General features: G+C 42.8%; 4 protein-coding genes across 7 annotated transcripts in view; 2 read left to right on the top strand and 2 right to left on the bottom strand.

Moving 5' to 3' along the window:
- The window catches only part of LOC135346153 (uncharacterized), a 37,989-nt gene extending 32,007 nt beyond the window's left edge, over positions 1 to 5,982 (bottom strand). The window contains exons 1-3 of one of the 3 annotated variants that reach the window (XM_064543675.1): positions 5,679 to 5,978; positions 5,293 to 5,625; positions 4,109 to 5,053 (exon numbers count right to left, since the gene is read on the bottom strand). In XM_064543675.1, the coding sequence (XP_064399745.1) occupies positions 4,257 to 5,053; positions 5,293 to 5,625; positions 5,679 to 5,916 (1,368 nt within the window). In that variant the 5' untranslated portion in view covers positions 5,917 to 5,978 and the 3' untranslated portion in view covers positions 4,109 to 4,256. Of the gene's footprint in view, positions 1 to 4,108; positions 5,054 to 5,292; positions 5,626 to 5,678 lie in introns of those variants that run through there. The other 2 variants (XM_064543674.1, XM_064543676.1) reach the window with 2 other exon arrangements.
- LOC135346151 (uncharacterized) lies at positions 63 to 2,378 on the top strand. Its single transcript, XM_064543671.1, has 7 exons — positions 63 to 578; positions 636 to 794; positions 840 to 1,025; positions 1,073 to 1,201; positions 1,250 to 1,423; positions 1,691 to 1,819; positions 1,887 to 2,378. Exons 1-7 carry the CDS (start codon positions 143 to 145, stop codon positions 2,324 to 2,326), a joined length of 1,653 nt encoding a protein of 550 aa, XP_064399741.1. The 5' UTR covers positions 63 to 142; the 3' UTR covers positions 2,327 to 2,378.
- Positions 2,305 to 4,086, bottom strand: LOC135346156 (uncharacterized). 2 transcript variants are annotated; one of them, XM_064543680.1, is made up of 7 exons: positions 3,872 to 4,086; positions 3,751 to 3,815; positions 3,230 to 3,554; positions 3,078 to 3,178; positions 2,819 to 3,026; positions 2,676 to 2,770; positions 2,305 to 2,619 (listed from the first exon to the last, which is right to left on the bottom strand). In XM_064543680.1, exons 1-7 carry the CDS (start codon positions 4,035 to 4,037, stop codon positions 2,395 to 2,397), a joined length of 1,185 nt encoding a protein of 394 aa, XP_064399750.1. In that variant the 5' UTR covers positions 4,038 to 4,086; the 3' UTR covers positions 2,305 to 2,394. The 2 variants fall into 2 exon arrangements, with proteins under 2 accessions (XP_064399750.1, XP_064399751.1); XM_064543681.1 differs by having other exon boundaries at positions 3,751 to 3,806; positions 3,872 to 4,085.
- A 103-nt stretch (positions 5,983 to 6,085) lies between the features above and the next one.
- On the top strand, positions 6,086 to 12,746 carry LOC135346148 (uncharacterized). The gene is made up of 21 exons (XM_064543667.1): positions 6,086 to 6,231; positions 6,658 to 6,902; positions 7,730 to 7,805; positions 8,198 to 8,369; positions 8,513 to 8,590; positions 8,768 to 8,836; positions 8,925 to 8,961; positions 9,079 to 9,145; positions 9,332 to 9,430; positions 9,615 to 9,666; positions 9,790 to 9,891; positions 10,084 to 10,189; positions 10,327 to 10,380; positions 11,426 to 11,534; positions 11,637 to 11,712; positions 11,778 to 11,845; positions 11,914 to 12,031; positions 12,082 to 12,146; positions 12,215 to 12,278; positions 12,334 to 12,432; positions 12,490 to 12,746. Exons 1-21 carry the CDS (start codon positions 6,172 to 6,174, stop codon positions 12,642 to 12,644), a joined length of 1,971 nt encoding a protein of 656 aa, XP_064399737.1. The 5' UTR covers positions 6,086 to 6,171; the 3' UTR covers positions 12,645 to 12,746.
- The last annotated feature ends 1,685 nt before the right edge of the window (positions 12,747 to 14,431 follow it).

Genomic DNA, 14,431 nt, shown 5'->3' with positions numbered 1-14,431 from the left:
GGTACGCATAAATAGACATGCCAATAGCATTACATAAGAGGGGGCTTCCCATTGGCATTGTATGACTTCACACAGAGTAGATCTACATGCAAGAAAGAGAGAGATCGAGAGAGCTAGAGCTAGAGAGAGTGAGAGAGACTTGATGGATGATGCCCGTGGAATCTCCAGAGGAAGGTGCAAGAATTGCTCTAGCTGTGGAGGCTACACTCCCCCTAGCAGTGGTCTCAAGTGCTCCCAATGTGGCTGTCGTCCTGCAGGACACTCTAGGCTGGACCAGTCCCTGCAATCACAGCAAGGAGACACTTTTATCCGAGACACTTCTACCCGAAACACTTGTACGGATCAGAGTCATGTCGCTCTTCCAATTTCTAACTCATTTGCATCTCCTCTGAACATTCAGTCGTCCCCAATATCATCATTATGTGGCTTCCCCAACTGTAATCAGACGGTTGACTTCGACTTGAATTCGGGCATGGAAAGCATACACTGTCATTTTCATATAATGACTGCAAGTATGAGAATGTTTGAAGATAATCAATTTGGGCATGGAAATCAATATGAAGAGAACTTTTATCAAGGTGAGTGTACGCCTATAATTATAAACTCACCCATTCCATTTATTTCTCCCTCTATAGATTCAAGTATGTTCTCCGTGGCACAAGGCGTACAGGACAATTCCCTGTGCATTATCCCCGAGTGTTTCCAGCCTAAGTATATGGACAGTGGCACTGGAGTTCTCCATGACTACTGTGGGAAGACGCATGCCCAAGAGGGGAAGATGAGAGGAATATTACGTAAGCTTCAACTCTATCTAGTAGTTTTGCTAATGCTTATTACAGCGAATATCCAAGATGGTGCAGCACTACCAACTCCAGTACAGGCTCCTGTTGTACCCACATCAAGGGCCACATGTGCTATTGCTGAGTGCCCAAATGCATGCTATGTTGATGAGAGTGGTACGGTGCATGAGTGCTGTGGTATCACTCATGCTATGGAGCACCAGAGGAGACAGGCTCTGTGGCAACGTAAGCTAACATCTTGTACGTTTCACTGTGTATGTACCTGCATGTAGAGGTGAACCAGCAAGTGGTGAAAGGAGTTACACACTGTCTACTACCTGGCTGTAATAAACATACATGGCCTTTTGAGAACTATTGTGGGAGAACACATGCTAATCTTGGATTGCAACAAGGGCTTGTGGGTAAGTAAGTTTCATTGCATTTATAGCCTTGATTATAGTTTTTCACAGCTCCACCACCAGTTGCTGGAACTACCACTGCATCTCAAGCTGGGCCTAAGGACAGCTCATCGTGCATCATCCCTGGTTGTCAGAAGCCCAAGTTTGTGGACAGCAGTACTGGGGCCACCTATGACTACTGTGGGAAGAGCCATGCTGATGAGGGGAAGAGGAGAGGCATTTATGGTATGTGAAGAGTGGACTGTTGTGTCACCTTTATTTTAGGATTGGTTTTAACTGTTGGGTCACCTGTTTATTGGTTTAATTCCCCTGGGAGAGTCCCTGTCAGCTATCTGGCCACTATGTGTGGTTTGATAAAATCACTGAAAATTCCCCTGGGAAAGTCCCTAGTATACTCTTACCAAGAAGTTACTCCTGCTGTTTTAGAATACTTGATAATACATGATATAGAATGGGTGGTGTTGTTATAACTTGTGATGCCTGTGCCTGCAGCTACAGCTGATAAGGTTGAAGATCAGTGTGGCCTACCTGGATGCACTAACAGAAGGAAAACAGAGGGAGGGACAGTCCATGACTACTGTTGTCTAGACCATGCACAGAAGGACGCCCCCAACAGAGATGGTATAATGAATATTATATAGAGCTGGCTTAACAATTTTATTTTACTACTATTGTATTCAATTTGCAGCGAGGATTCTTACAAGTATGCCGGAAGTTCAAAAGTTTCTCCAGAAATTCCCGAATCTCAAAGTTGCCTCAATGAAAGAAAACGACCACGCTAAGCCTGGAGGTGCTTTATTCAATAAATTTAGGAGCGCAATGATGTCTCTACCCACTAGCCAAAGAAACACTTGCCTTGCATTTCATGGAACGGCAGAGAGTAATATCGACAGTATTTGTACTACTGGCTATGACCAAAAGAAGAGAAATGGCCAAGCCTATGGTGCCGGGGAATACTTCGCAACATCTCCCACCATTCCTCTCGGCTACTGCAAGAGTGGAAAGAAGCTACTACTGAATGAACTGTTGCTAGGACAGACTGGAACTCATCATACAAAACATGGGGACATTGTAGTGATGAAGAACCCTGCTCATGATTTACCACGTTTTGTTATTACATTCAAATGACTTCTTTATACACAATTATTACTAATCATATAATTATATAGTTTCACTTTGACACAGTTATTCTTAATCTACAAGTTAATTATCACTGGTCTCTTAACTACTAGGACAAGTGTTTTTCCATCTTTTGCAGCTTCTTCCAGATTGGTCGTCAGACTCAATGCATCCTTCCCAATTTCTAGCTTGTTCTTCTTCACAAACCCATAGGCTATTATCTCATCTCCATACTCTAGTCTGCTGAATCGTGCTGGTGTGTTTGCTGTCACAGAAACCACAGAGGTGGTACTAAGAAGAGACTGTTAAGAAACGAATGATCAATACAGAAGAAGTATGTGCAACAGTCATGGCTTACAGTGATTCCCAGTCCAAATCCTTTTGCAGTGGAACAATTGGGATAATCTTTTGGATTCATTACAGCAACAAGAGCTGTTGGGTTGGAGAATTCGGCTGTAAAAAACAAAAACAATAAATTGATTTCAGGCATGTCAAAAGTACCTTTGTCCATAAGTGGCTTCAGTTGAGGAAGTGAAATCCATCTTTTCAGTTCCAGAGAACATGACCTATTCTTTGTTGCTTCTTCTTTATAGGTTAACGGGCTGATTTTTTTGTCATTCAATGAAGTGATCACATCCAGCACACGTACTTCATTCGTAGTAATCAGGTATTCAGCTTTAGTATTGTACTCAAATCCAAGCACCAGCAGCTGCATTATACAAAATATGTACATTGACTGATCAAAAGTATAATGGCATACCCCAGAAAATGTGTCACATCTGTATATCTCTTCACTGACAATGAGGCCAATATCATTTGATGGACTCTTTTGAAAAAACACTTTGATTGTCGTCTGCCTTCCTGTAGTAACAAGACACTCACTAACATTTGGGGAAATATTATGGGCTTTGCCTGAGCTGGAGGATCTTGTAGTTGCTTGGCTACCTGATGACACAGCACTACTATAAGAATGCCTCCCTCCTGATGCTTGAGTTGATTGATACTCTGACTCTCCACCAGCTGTGTGTGCTCCAATTCCACGCTTTTCACCACCAGATACAGGTAACTTCACCTGATATTCAAAGGCTTTGAGATCATCTTGTAGACTCTTTTTTTCCTTGGGCAGCAAGTGCTTGTCTCTACACGATGGACTGCAGTAGTCAAACTCCCCAACACTCGGATCATAGTAGCAAGGCTTGTTACAGTTGTTTGCACTGCATGGACCTGTTTCTGGAGGCTGTACAAAAAAAGTAAACACCTAGATCTAGTTACCGTAAACGTTCTAATTATAAAACCAGTAAAAAATAATTATTTTTCTAGAAACATGTACCAAAAAAAAAGATTTTATTTGTGGTATATGGGCGTTATAAAAGAGGGCGTCCTACCCGAGGCTGGTTCTATAATTGGAACGCTTACGGTATTACCCGATATACATTTTGATAACTGTATCCACCATGAGCATCGCTGGTATTGCTTGGTCGGCTTGAACCTGTAGTAACTTTAATTATAGTAGTAACATTATAGAACGAGTGATTATAACACTTCAATGCTTACCATAGGTCTGGGCAGCAAATCCTGGTGTGATGTTCTGATGCTTCCCTGGTGGGTGTGTGCAGATGCTGCACTTCAGTCCAGCAGTTCCACCTTGATACCCAGAGCAATTACAACTGGTACACCTTCCCCTGAGCACACCTCTTGAGTCAGTAACAGGAGAACTCATAGTACCGTAGAAGTTTGTGTGAAATATAAGTGATCATCAACTTCTAATTATAATGGGATATCCCCTAAATGTTTATTTTGCTCAATCAGCATTATCAATCAACAACACTGTACACATGTACAATTATACACTGTACCATAGTTTATCTATGACTATACTAACTTACAGCAACACACATATACAGACTAGCTACACAATATAGCTAACACAGTCCTTAGTTCAAGTGCCAACGGCATCAGCATCAGCACCAGCAACAGGGGTTGTAGGTGATGGGGAGGGTATTAATGGTTTCCCATTGAAATGCGTTGGAAGCGGTGGATAGTCAGGTGCGTTTTCATTCGAATCATCTAGTAACACCAGTGACCCAGTTGGAAACCCAGTATTCTCATAATCCATGTCTTCAACTTCATCTTCTACTTTACATTGTGTGTTGTCACGTAATGGATTCCTCGTCAATTTGTTATATGATGGAACGCCACAACTCGTTCCTGCTTGCATACCATCTCGTTCCACATCCTTGTACTGACCACCTTGCAGCTTTTCCCTCAGTTCCATGAGAAGTCTTCCAAGATGGTTCTCTCCTGTACCATCACCACCGTCTCCCCAGTAGCTATCATGTGGAGATCGTTCAACAAGCTCTCTTTTACCAGTATCAAGAAGCTTATTTTTCAAAATTGGGTGGGAAGTAAATTTAGCGAAAAGAGCCTTTCTCATCACATCCTTCTTGACATCTTCCCAATCGCTCCTCCTCCAGCGAGAGATAGCTGGATTGCGGGACAATTCGAAAGCATCTCGTGGCCCAAAGGCATTCCGAATCTTGTGGACGTAAGGTGTACCAACGAATTTCTGGGCTTGGAAATAGTGCTCAGTAGTAGGCCATTCACTGTCATCAAGACTGAATGCAGCACCAGGGAAGAAGTTAGTAAACTCGTAGTATGGTTCGCCACGATTATAGAAATAGATTGTTCCATGACTATCCGAGCAGTGAGAATAGTTGGTACCTCCTCGTGTATGCCCTATATATGGAGCAGAAAAAAGTGACTACAAACAATTAAGTAGCTACATACAGGGTGTCATACAGGATTTTGAAGTAGAGGGGGGAAATGAGAAAAGTAACCAGAAAATGTTGCTAAAAAAAGGTCAACCGTTATTTCAATACCCAGCTATGGACACTCAGTCATAATTGAAAGGGGGGGAAATTGGAGCTAGGGGGGGGATATCCCCCCTTTCCCCCCTGTATGACACCCTGACATACCTTGCTGATAATACCCAGCTTGAGACGTCCCTGCTCCACCGCCACCTCCACCTCCACCGCCACCTCCACCTCTACCTCCACCTCCACCTCTACCTCTGGCTCCACCTCTGGCTCCACCTCCACCTCCACTTCCACCTCCTAGTTGATGGCCTCCTCTCCACGAGTGACCCTTTCCCCTCCGGTTTCTGGAAGTGTGTTGCTGTCTTTCAGCTGCTTCTTTCATCTTTTGGTGTTCTCCAGCGTGAGATTTGCTGCAATAATCATGAACACGACCGTAATTCTCAACGAAGCAAGTCTTGAAACATCTGGGAAATTTGCACAGTGGAGTCTCCCCTGCAAGTAGATTCATTAAATAGTACTGCATCAAATAGTGCAAGTAATTATACCTGAATGGTAGGTGTACTGATGGTTGAACTCATCCCAGTACTTCATTTCACAGTGTGAAGAGCAAAAGTCAAAGTCAGGAGAGATGTGTGAGTGACATTGCACACACAGTTTAGATTCTCCTTCGTACACATTGTCCAAGGCAAGCAGAGACCTAAAGAATTCCACTACTCCTAGCTCTCCTATTTTCTGCTTAGCTTGAAGATATAGTGAGCGCTTCTCACTTGCACTAGCACTCATTTTGTTCTCGTTTTGTTCTTGTCTGAACTCTCTGGCTTGTTTTTGAGGGGAAGTACCACGGGAAATCCCTTATATTCCAGGCCAATGTTTCTCTAACATACCGTCAGCTACATCAGCTTCCTGTATCGTTACAATCAGATAAAAACGGCCTGGGAATCTAATGAGTGGTCACGCCCTTCTTGATCTTAGAGCAGAGGAATACAGACTAGACATCACTTGCACTGTACTACTGCACTGTACTATACTGTATATAGCATGGGGAAAGAAACACAACTGTTAGAGGCAGCTTCAGCTGGAAACAATAGTAAAGTGGAGGTGAGTGAATAGTAATAAACTAATATACCCACACTGCACAGCTAGCCACTGCACTAGGCCCCACAGGTAGTAGAGCTAGCTAGCTCTAGCAAGTTTAGTGTTCATTTACTAAGCTAGCTATTAAAAGTGTGTCACTGTATTTTGGATATAGTAAGTCATTGGTTCCAAGTAGCAAAACTAGCTATAGATTTTCACCACTGTCCTACCGGAAAATACAAAAACAATGAATAGTCTCTACAATGTTTGTGACCAGTAGATGTGTACGTACTGAAACAACAGTGACTCATTTACTAGCAAGACACTCTCACTGCTTATTTTAACTGCTAACTAAATGCACCTGTATAGATGATGCATCAGTCACCTGCATAAACTGTAAAACCAATTGCCACCCATGTACAATGTAGTGCATCAGCATTTGTCCTGCAGCAACTGCTCAAGGGACAGTCCAAGCTCCAGAAACTGCTCTCCTCTGACAAGTTGAGTGATGGTCTCTCCGACTCCCCCCCTCCTCTGGTGATCCAGAACAAGAAGCAGTCCTCTAGCATCAATGTTGACTATCGTGATGACACTGGCTCCACTGCACTCATGCTAGCTGTACTGCATGGACACAAGGACGTGGTCTACACTCTCCTGCAGTATTCTGCAGAGCTGTTCACCATGGACAATCAAGGGTATGTCCTCTCCTTCAATCAACACTCCTACTTGTTTTGTGTGCTAATTTTAGTATTATTATGAGTTGCTAAGTGGATAATAATTAGCTATTGTTAGTAACGTATAATATTTATACTGCCAGTGTGAGCCTAAGCCAGTGTGAGCCTAAGCCAGTGTGAGCCTAAGCCAGTGTGTAGTACCAGTGTAAGCCTAAGCCAGTGTGTAGTACCAGTGTGAGCCTAACCCAGTGTGTAGTATACCAGTGTGAGCCTAAGCCAATGTGTAGTACCAGTGTGAGCCTAAGCCAATGTTCAGTACCAGTGTGAGCCTAAGCCAGTGTGAGCCTAAGCCAGTGTGTAGTACCAGTGTGAGCCTAAGCCAATGTTCAGTACCAGTGTGAGCCTAAGCCAGTGTGAGCCTAAGCCAGTGTGTAGTACCAGTGTGAGCCTAAGCCAATGTGTAGTACCAGTGTGAGCCTAAGCCAATGTTCAGTACCAGTGTTCAGTACCAGTGTGAGCCCAAGCCAGTGTGTAGTACCAGTGTTCAGTACCAGTGTGAGCCTAAGCCAGTGTGAGCCTAAGCCAATGTGTAGTTGTGTGCTAGCTGCCAGTTACGTACACATAGCATACAACACTACACACACCTCTTATAGTGACTGCCGTGTTAGAGCACCATAGCATACAACACTACACACACCTCTTATAGTGGTTGCCGTGTTAGGGATAAACTGATACTACCAATTCGAGATATTGCCAACTTTTAATTGTGTCCCTACCTCATAACGACAAATTAATGACTGTTTTTTAATGTTCACTCCTCCCTGTTCCTCCCTGTTACTATATATTAGGAACACTGCCCTCCACTTTGCTGCCTGGCACAATCGCTCAGACATTGTTGACCTACTACTGGCTAACGGAGCTCTGGTAAGTGTGGATGGAAGACATACGTACAGAGCTTCTGAGATGCTCCAAAACTTATCTCAAGTGATTTCATACATTGTACTGCAATGACAGTGTGGTACCCTTATGGTGATGTGTGGTACCCTTATGGTGGTGTAGTGGTACCCTTATGGTGATGTGTGGTACCCTTATGGTGATGTGTGGTACCCTTATGGTGATGTGTGGTACCCTTATGGTGGTGTAGTGGTACCCTTATGGTGGTGTAGTGGTGTAGTGGTACCCTTATGGTGGTGTAGTGCCCTTATGGTGATGTAGTGGTGTAGTGGTACCCTTATGGTGGTGTAGTGGTCCTTGATAGTGTCATGGGAATACTGTCAATATTGATATTAGTGTCATTAACACTAATCTCTCTATAGGCAGAAATAGCCAATCGTGAAGGGAATACTCCCCTGCATTATGCCTGTCAGTACTGCCCTCCTGGTAAGACCTTCACCATCAACAAGCTTCTGCAACATAACTGCAACGTGCTCGTCACTAACATGGCCGGAGATTCGCCCTTTGACCTTGCCGTCAGATTCAACAAAATAGGTGAGTTGTCAGTATGAAAGATAGCAAATTATTGTTTTCAGGTTAGCCTTTAGCAGTGTTATTTATTTTCTTGAGGGGCTTACTGATAATAGGCTTAATCCTCAAAAGATAATTTATACTGATACATACATACACACACACAGATGCAGTGCCACTGCTGATTGATGCTGATGTTCGTACACTCAAGCAGACCAAACCCATCATCGAGGCAGCAAAGAATGGTTAGTCTACAATGCATTCACCAAACAACTACTTCTTTGTTTCTAACAATTAAGGTAGCCCAAACTGAGCAATAATTTATATCTAATGATGTTGGATGGTATATCCCAGGACTGTATCATAGTATGTCATTGCATACTAAGACTGACCCTAGCTTACATCACTTTCTCTCTATATAGGTCGTAAGGAGATCATAGAGATCTTACTGGAGGCTGGAATGGACCCAAATATCTTTGATCATAACAAAGGTGAGCATCGTTGGATACGTACTGCTTACTTGACTACACCAACATTCGTCAAGCATGAGTGAAGAATTAACAATTTCTCTCATTTCAGGCACGTTTCCCATGCACGAAGCCATCAGATACTTCAGGTGAGCTCAGCTAATTCTGCTAATCACCTTACAAGGACTTGTGTGTATTGATATCTAATTAAGGACTTGGTGTGTTAGCATATTAGGTCATGTACTGTACTCCCTCTAAATACTTAGGAAAAATGTGGCACAGCTGTTGTTGGAGTTTGGAGGAGACCCGACCCAACAAGTCTCCAATGGACAGGTACACCCACACCACCCACACACACACCCACACCACCCATACACACACACCACCCACACACCTGTGTATATCTCTATAGCTACCATTAAACCCTAACACTCTCATGCTAATATATAATTCTAGACCAAGTACACTTGTACCTTGCATTTCTCCCACCCACACACCACCCACACCACCCACACACAGACGGCCATCAGCATAGCTAAACAGCATCCAGAGGCCAAGAGGGATGAATTCATTTCCATGTTTGTTCAACAGCGTGGGAAGCCACTCAGAGTGCCAAAGGTGAATACCATTAAACTCTTCTCTGTCTTCTTAGGCACTAATAAGCACTAAAATTATATATTATGTGTCCACTAATGATTTATTCTCTAAGTAGACTAACATTAATGTGTTTTTTCTATGAGCTTTATAATGTTTAGTCTTGCTTTAAATTACATGTTATAATTATTGTATACATTTCAAACAGTCACAACAGACTCACGATTCTCCAAAAGAAAAAGTTTCAGCCGATCTTTTCAGTAAGTGTCCATATGCTACATACGTTCAGTACTGTTAGCAGCTGTATGTTGTGTTGTGTTGTGCATGCAACTACCATAGACTTACTTCCTAGTAACTACCATGCACTATTCTGTTGTGCACAGTCACATATCCACTGCTCAAGAACAAGGCTGAATGGTGTCAACCCACTCCAGACTACTGCAGTGCATGGACCAAGCAGCACCCACCCACCTGCCTGTTGGACAGTGAGTCACTATGAGTTTGTTATTAATATGACCCTTTACCTTGAGTTACTATGTTTTTCGTTTGTTTATGAGATGACCCTTTACCTTGAGTCACTATGTTTTTCGTTTGTTTATGAGATGACTCTTTACCTGGCAATAATTATAGTAAAGGGTCATTCATTTTATTAACTCATATCAAGTGTCCATGCACAGATGATCCCATCAGCTACTGGAAGATACCTGCAGCTGGTGCATACAACTGGGTGGCTGTAGACCTCGGCTCTGAGTACACTCTCACCGGAGTCAGGATAGCGGGATGGTAGGTATATATCTGTGTACCCTTTCTCTAGAGGAAACCCTCAATATTGGTGAATCATGTTAAGGGACTACACAACCTTCATACTGCATGTACATATTCGTGTTTATTAACTATACTCTGTGTTCATGATTATGTAGGGATAACCCAAAGATGATTCTCAACTTCATGATCGAGTGCAGCGATTCACTCAGGTATTTGCATACAGCATTGCTATGCATCTAGCTGACATTGAAAGATGTTCAACTACACTCGTTCGTTCAATGGTTTAGGGATTCTTTCGGCTGCCATAACTTGAATTCCGTGGATCCAATGTCAAATTTTTTAGGATTTTTTGAAAGCTTAGAAAAAAATCGTTCAAATGGTGTCATATTTGAGAGATGCCTATTTGGCGATACCATGGATAATAGCCCATGGTCCAAGGTTGAAAAATGACAAATTTGGGCCCAGACGAAATTTTGGATTGCAACACATCATTTGAAAGGTCTATTTCTAAGCTTTCAGAAAATTATAAAATTTTTGACATTGGATCAACGATACTCAAGTTAAGGCTGTTGAAAGATGTTCAACTACACTCCGTTCATTCAATGGTTTAGGGATTCTTTCGGCTGCCATAACTTGAATTTTGTGGATCCAATGTCAAATTTTTTAGGATATTCTGAAAGCTTAGAAAAAAATAGTTCAAATGGTGTCATCAAAAGTAATATTTGAGAGATACCAATTTGGCGATACCATGGATAATAAATAGCCCATGGTCCAAGGCCGAAAAATGACAAATTTGGGCCCGGACGAAATTTTGGATTGCAACACATCATTTGAAAGGTCTCTTTCAGAAAATTATAAAATTTTTGACATTGGATCAACGATACTCAAGTTAAGGCTGTTGAAAGATGTTCAACTACACTCCGTTCATTCAATGGTTTAGGGATTCTTTCGGCTGCCATAACTTGAATTCCGTGGATCCAATGTTAAATTTTTTAAGATTTTCTGAAAGCTTAGAAAAAAAAAGTTCAAATGGTGTCATCAAAAGTAATATTTGAGAGATACCAATTTGGCGATACCATGAATAATAATAGCCCATGGTCCAAGGCCGAAAAATGACAAATTTGGGCCCAGACGAAATTTTGGATTGCAACACATCATTTGAAAGGTCTCTTTCTAAGCTTTCAGAAAATTATAAAATTTTTGACATTGGATCAACGATACACCATTCATTTTTTGACCCTTTCTGGTGTGTAGTGGATCTTGGCGACATGTGCAAAAGTTCAAAGCGGAGGGTGTAGGGTCAGAGGAGATGTGCGACCCCTCGGAATCTCAGGACTTCAAAGGATTCTACGAGACAGCCAGAGTGAGCTAATAAGTACAAATAGAATGTACATGGTCTACTCTTGGGATGTTTTTAACTGTAACTCTTAATTGAACGCTGATGCATGACACTGCACTCACACAGTGTTGGAAGCTCATAGTAGCTGACAATTTTGGAGACCCCACAACGTGCTTGTCTGAGATCCAGTTCTTTGGTGTGGGTAAGTATATTGATGGAGTCCACTCTAGCTCCATACATCGATCACTGCACTGATTCCCCATGCAGAGAAGTCTGTGCTGGACTGGTTTGACCAAATGAGTCTACAGCAGTACCTCAAGAGTTTTGTCCTGAGGGTGAGTATATATTGTCTGACTAGGATTTCAATTGACTTACGTGACAACTTGTTTTTCTCTCTCTCTAGGGTTTCAACCAGCTGAGTGAGTTGGCTACTCTCAGTCGTATGGACCTCATGGACGTTGTATCTGACCCCTCCCATCAGAGGCTGCTGCTGCAAGAAGCTTCACAGCTCAAGAAGAAATGTGAGTTGGTACTATAATTATGCTGTATAAGGTATTGTGTTCCTTACTAGTCTGCCAGCCCACTAATCTGTGGTGGGAAGTGCCGCCAGTGGTCAGGACGTCTTGTGATAAACAGGTGAGACTGCTCTATAATAATTACTGTGGATGTACCGTATTCAATCTCTCATTCTCTCTCTGTTGCAGCTTCCTGAAATCTCTGTACTCAGCAATCCCTACGTTGTCGGTGACCTGGAAATACTTGTGCATGGTGAGTGCATGATGCACACTCTTGTGAGCTAACTGATTGCACAATGTCTTATTAGGAGGTGGAAGGTTACGTGGAAGAACAGTACAGCCACTCATAGCCAAGAATAATGGGTACAAATCGCGAGCCACCTTCAAAGGCTTGACTATTGAGCCAGGTATGTTCAACATCACTGTTCCTAACATATCTCAATCATTTATCTTGTTTCCTTCAGCTGGCCAGTACGTATTTGAGGTGCGGTGTGTGTCCAACCCTTCACTGTTGCTAAGGACCACAGAGAAGACCAAAGTAGACCCACCTCCCATGGACAGATCAGAAATTGGACAAGTGTTCGATGATTTTGACAAAATGCTCCAGTTTGACATTTAAACACTTTTTTATGCATTTTTTTTATGCATTACGTTTCCATTCGTAATTACAGATTAAACATATAATTTATTTGTCATGCTGTTCAATAATTATTCAAAATGATTTTGGGTGGAGCTGGAAGAAGAAAGAATTCACACTAAAAATAATACCAGCCCTTGAACAAGCTACATGTCTACAAGATATGAACAAGCTAAATACAAGCTAAGTACAAGCAAACTACAAGCTAGCAGATGATGTGGGCGTCTGGAGCCAGACTAGAGGGAACTTGCAGCAGCAACATCCTACTGACTGACTGGAAGGAGGCAAGAGACAGCAGTGGAGGCTGGCTTGCCAGTGGCTGCAGTGATGGCACCCTGGGCATCAGTTGGGTGAGCTACCAAGCTAGGAGCGGAGAACTGGTTGCACTGGATCCAGAGGAGGAAGAGGAGGGCCTCTACAAATCACATTTTATTCTAAGAGGACACCTTGGAGAGGTGTGATATAATGTAGAGAGAGCATCACCATAAATATTGCTTGTGCCCATAGGTGCAACTTGTTCGATGGATGCCTAGTGAAATGCGACTTTCAAGCTACGATTCCCGTGGTTGCATCATCGTGTGGATGAACCGTGCCAATATACTAGCGTACAAGCTCCAGATCAATACAGCTGTTCCCATCACTGACATACAGTGGAGTCCATGTGGTTACTACCTCGTTGCTTGTGCCAGGAAAGGCCATCATGTCCTACTCTACAGTAACGGGCATGACCCTCTTCTCTGTTCAAATAGAGGCCACCGCTTCTTCCCTATCTAAGAAGGCCAGGTTTACTAGTTGGCTCGTGGAACCAACCAGGAACTAGAATTGCCTTTGGTACGTCCCATGGAGAAGTGATTGCCGTCCGCCCAGCCGACAGTGGAAATACGTATACAGTGACAACCATGACCATCAACCAAGGAGGTCCTGTTCAAACAGTGCACTGGCACGGCCCAGTACTCCAGTGCCAGAATGAAGACAGCCTTTCCTACCCGAGTCAAAAGTTATCCACATATCTGAGAAACGGAGACTGTGTCTTTTTTCAAACTCCCGGCCGCACAGAACGTGTCTGTAGCAACACTGGGATTGTGGATGGTACAGCTGCATGGAACTTAGACCAGTCTCTACTGGTAGTGATTGGCTACACCAGGAGGTCCGAACCCATTGCTGGCTTCCTCAACACCCAGGGAGACGTTGTGTTCACAGTGTCAAAAGACCTTCCAATATTGCCCACATCACAGGTTGGCATATCTAACACTTAGAATGTGCTAATTTGATTTCTTGCTAATATATCTACTTTCAACAAACTTAATATCACCATTTTACAGTTTCAAATGAAAAAAACTGAATGTTTTGTGGGGGCTCCAGGATTCCAGTGTGATACTGAGCTGTGGCCCACACGTCTACACCTTGAAGGTGGACCAATCGCTGCCCTCCCTCGAGTATCTGTGTCGACACGCCATCATGTCCAAGATTGCCAGTGAGGGAGAAGATGCGAGAATCCATCTCCTTCCTCTACCCACTCAAGAGATCAATCGCCTCACCAAAATCAATGAACCACTCATGACAGTAATCTCGAGTAACCTAATTATTAGCTGTGTGCATAAACTTTATTTGTATACCGTAACACTAAGCGATTACTATTATAATAATAAACAATTTTGTTTCCTTCCCTGCAGAATTATTATGATATTGGAAGAGCTGATATTATGGCACGTCTGTACGAGCCTGTACCTCCGAATCATCCATTACACTGTATACTTGAACCCTCTGAT

This window comes from Halichondria panicea, chromosome 13 (assembly GCF_963675165.1).
Source record: "Halichondria panicea chromosome 13, odHalPani1.1, whole genome shotgun sequence".
NCBI lineage: Eukaryota > Metazoa > Porifera > Demospongiae > Suberitida > Halichondriidae > Halichondria > Halichondria panicea.
This window is presented reverse-complemented; position numbering and strand designations above follow the sequence as displayed.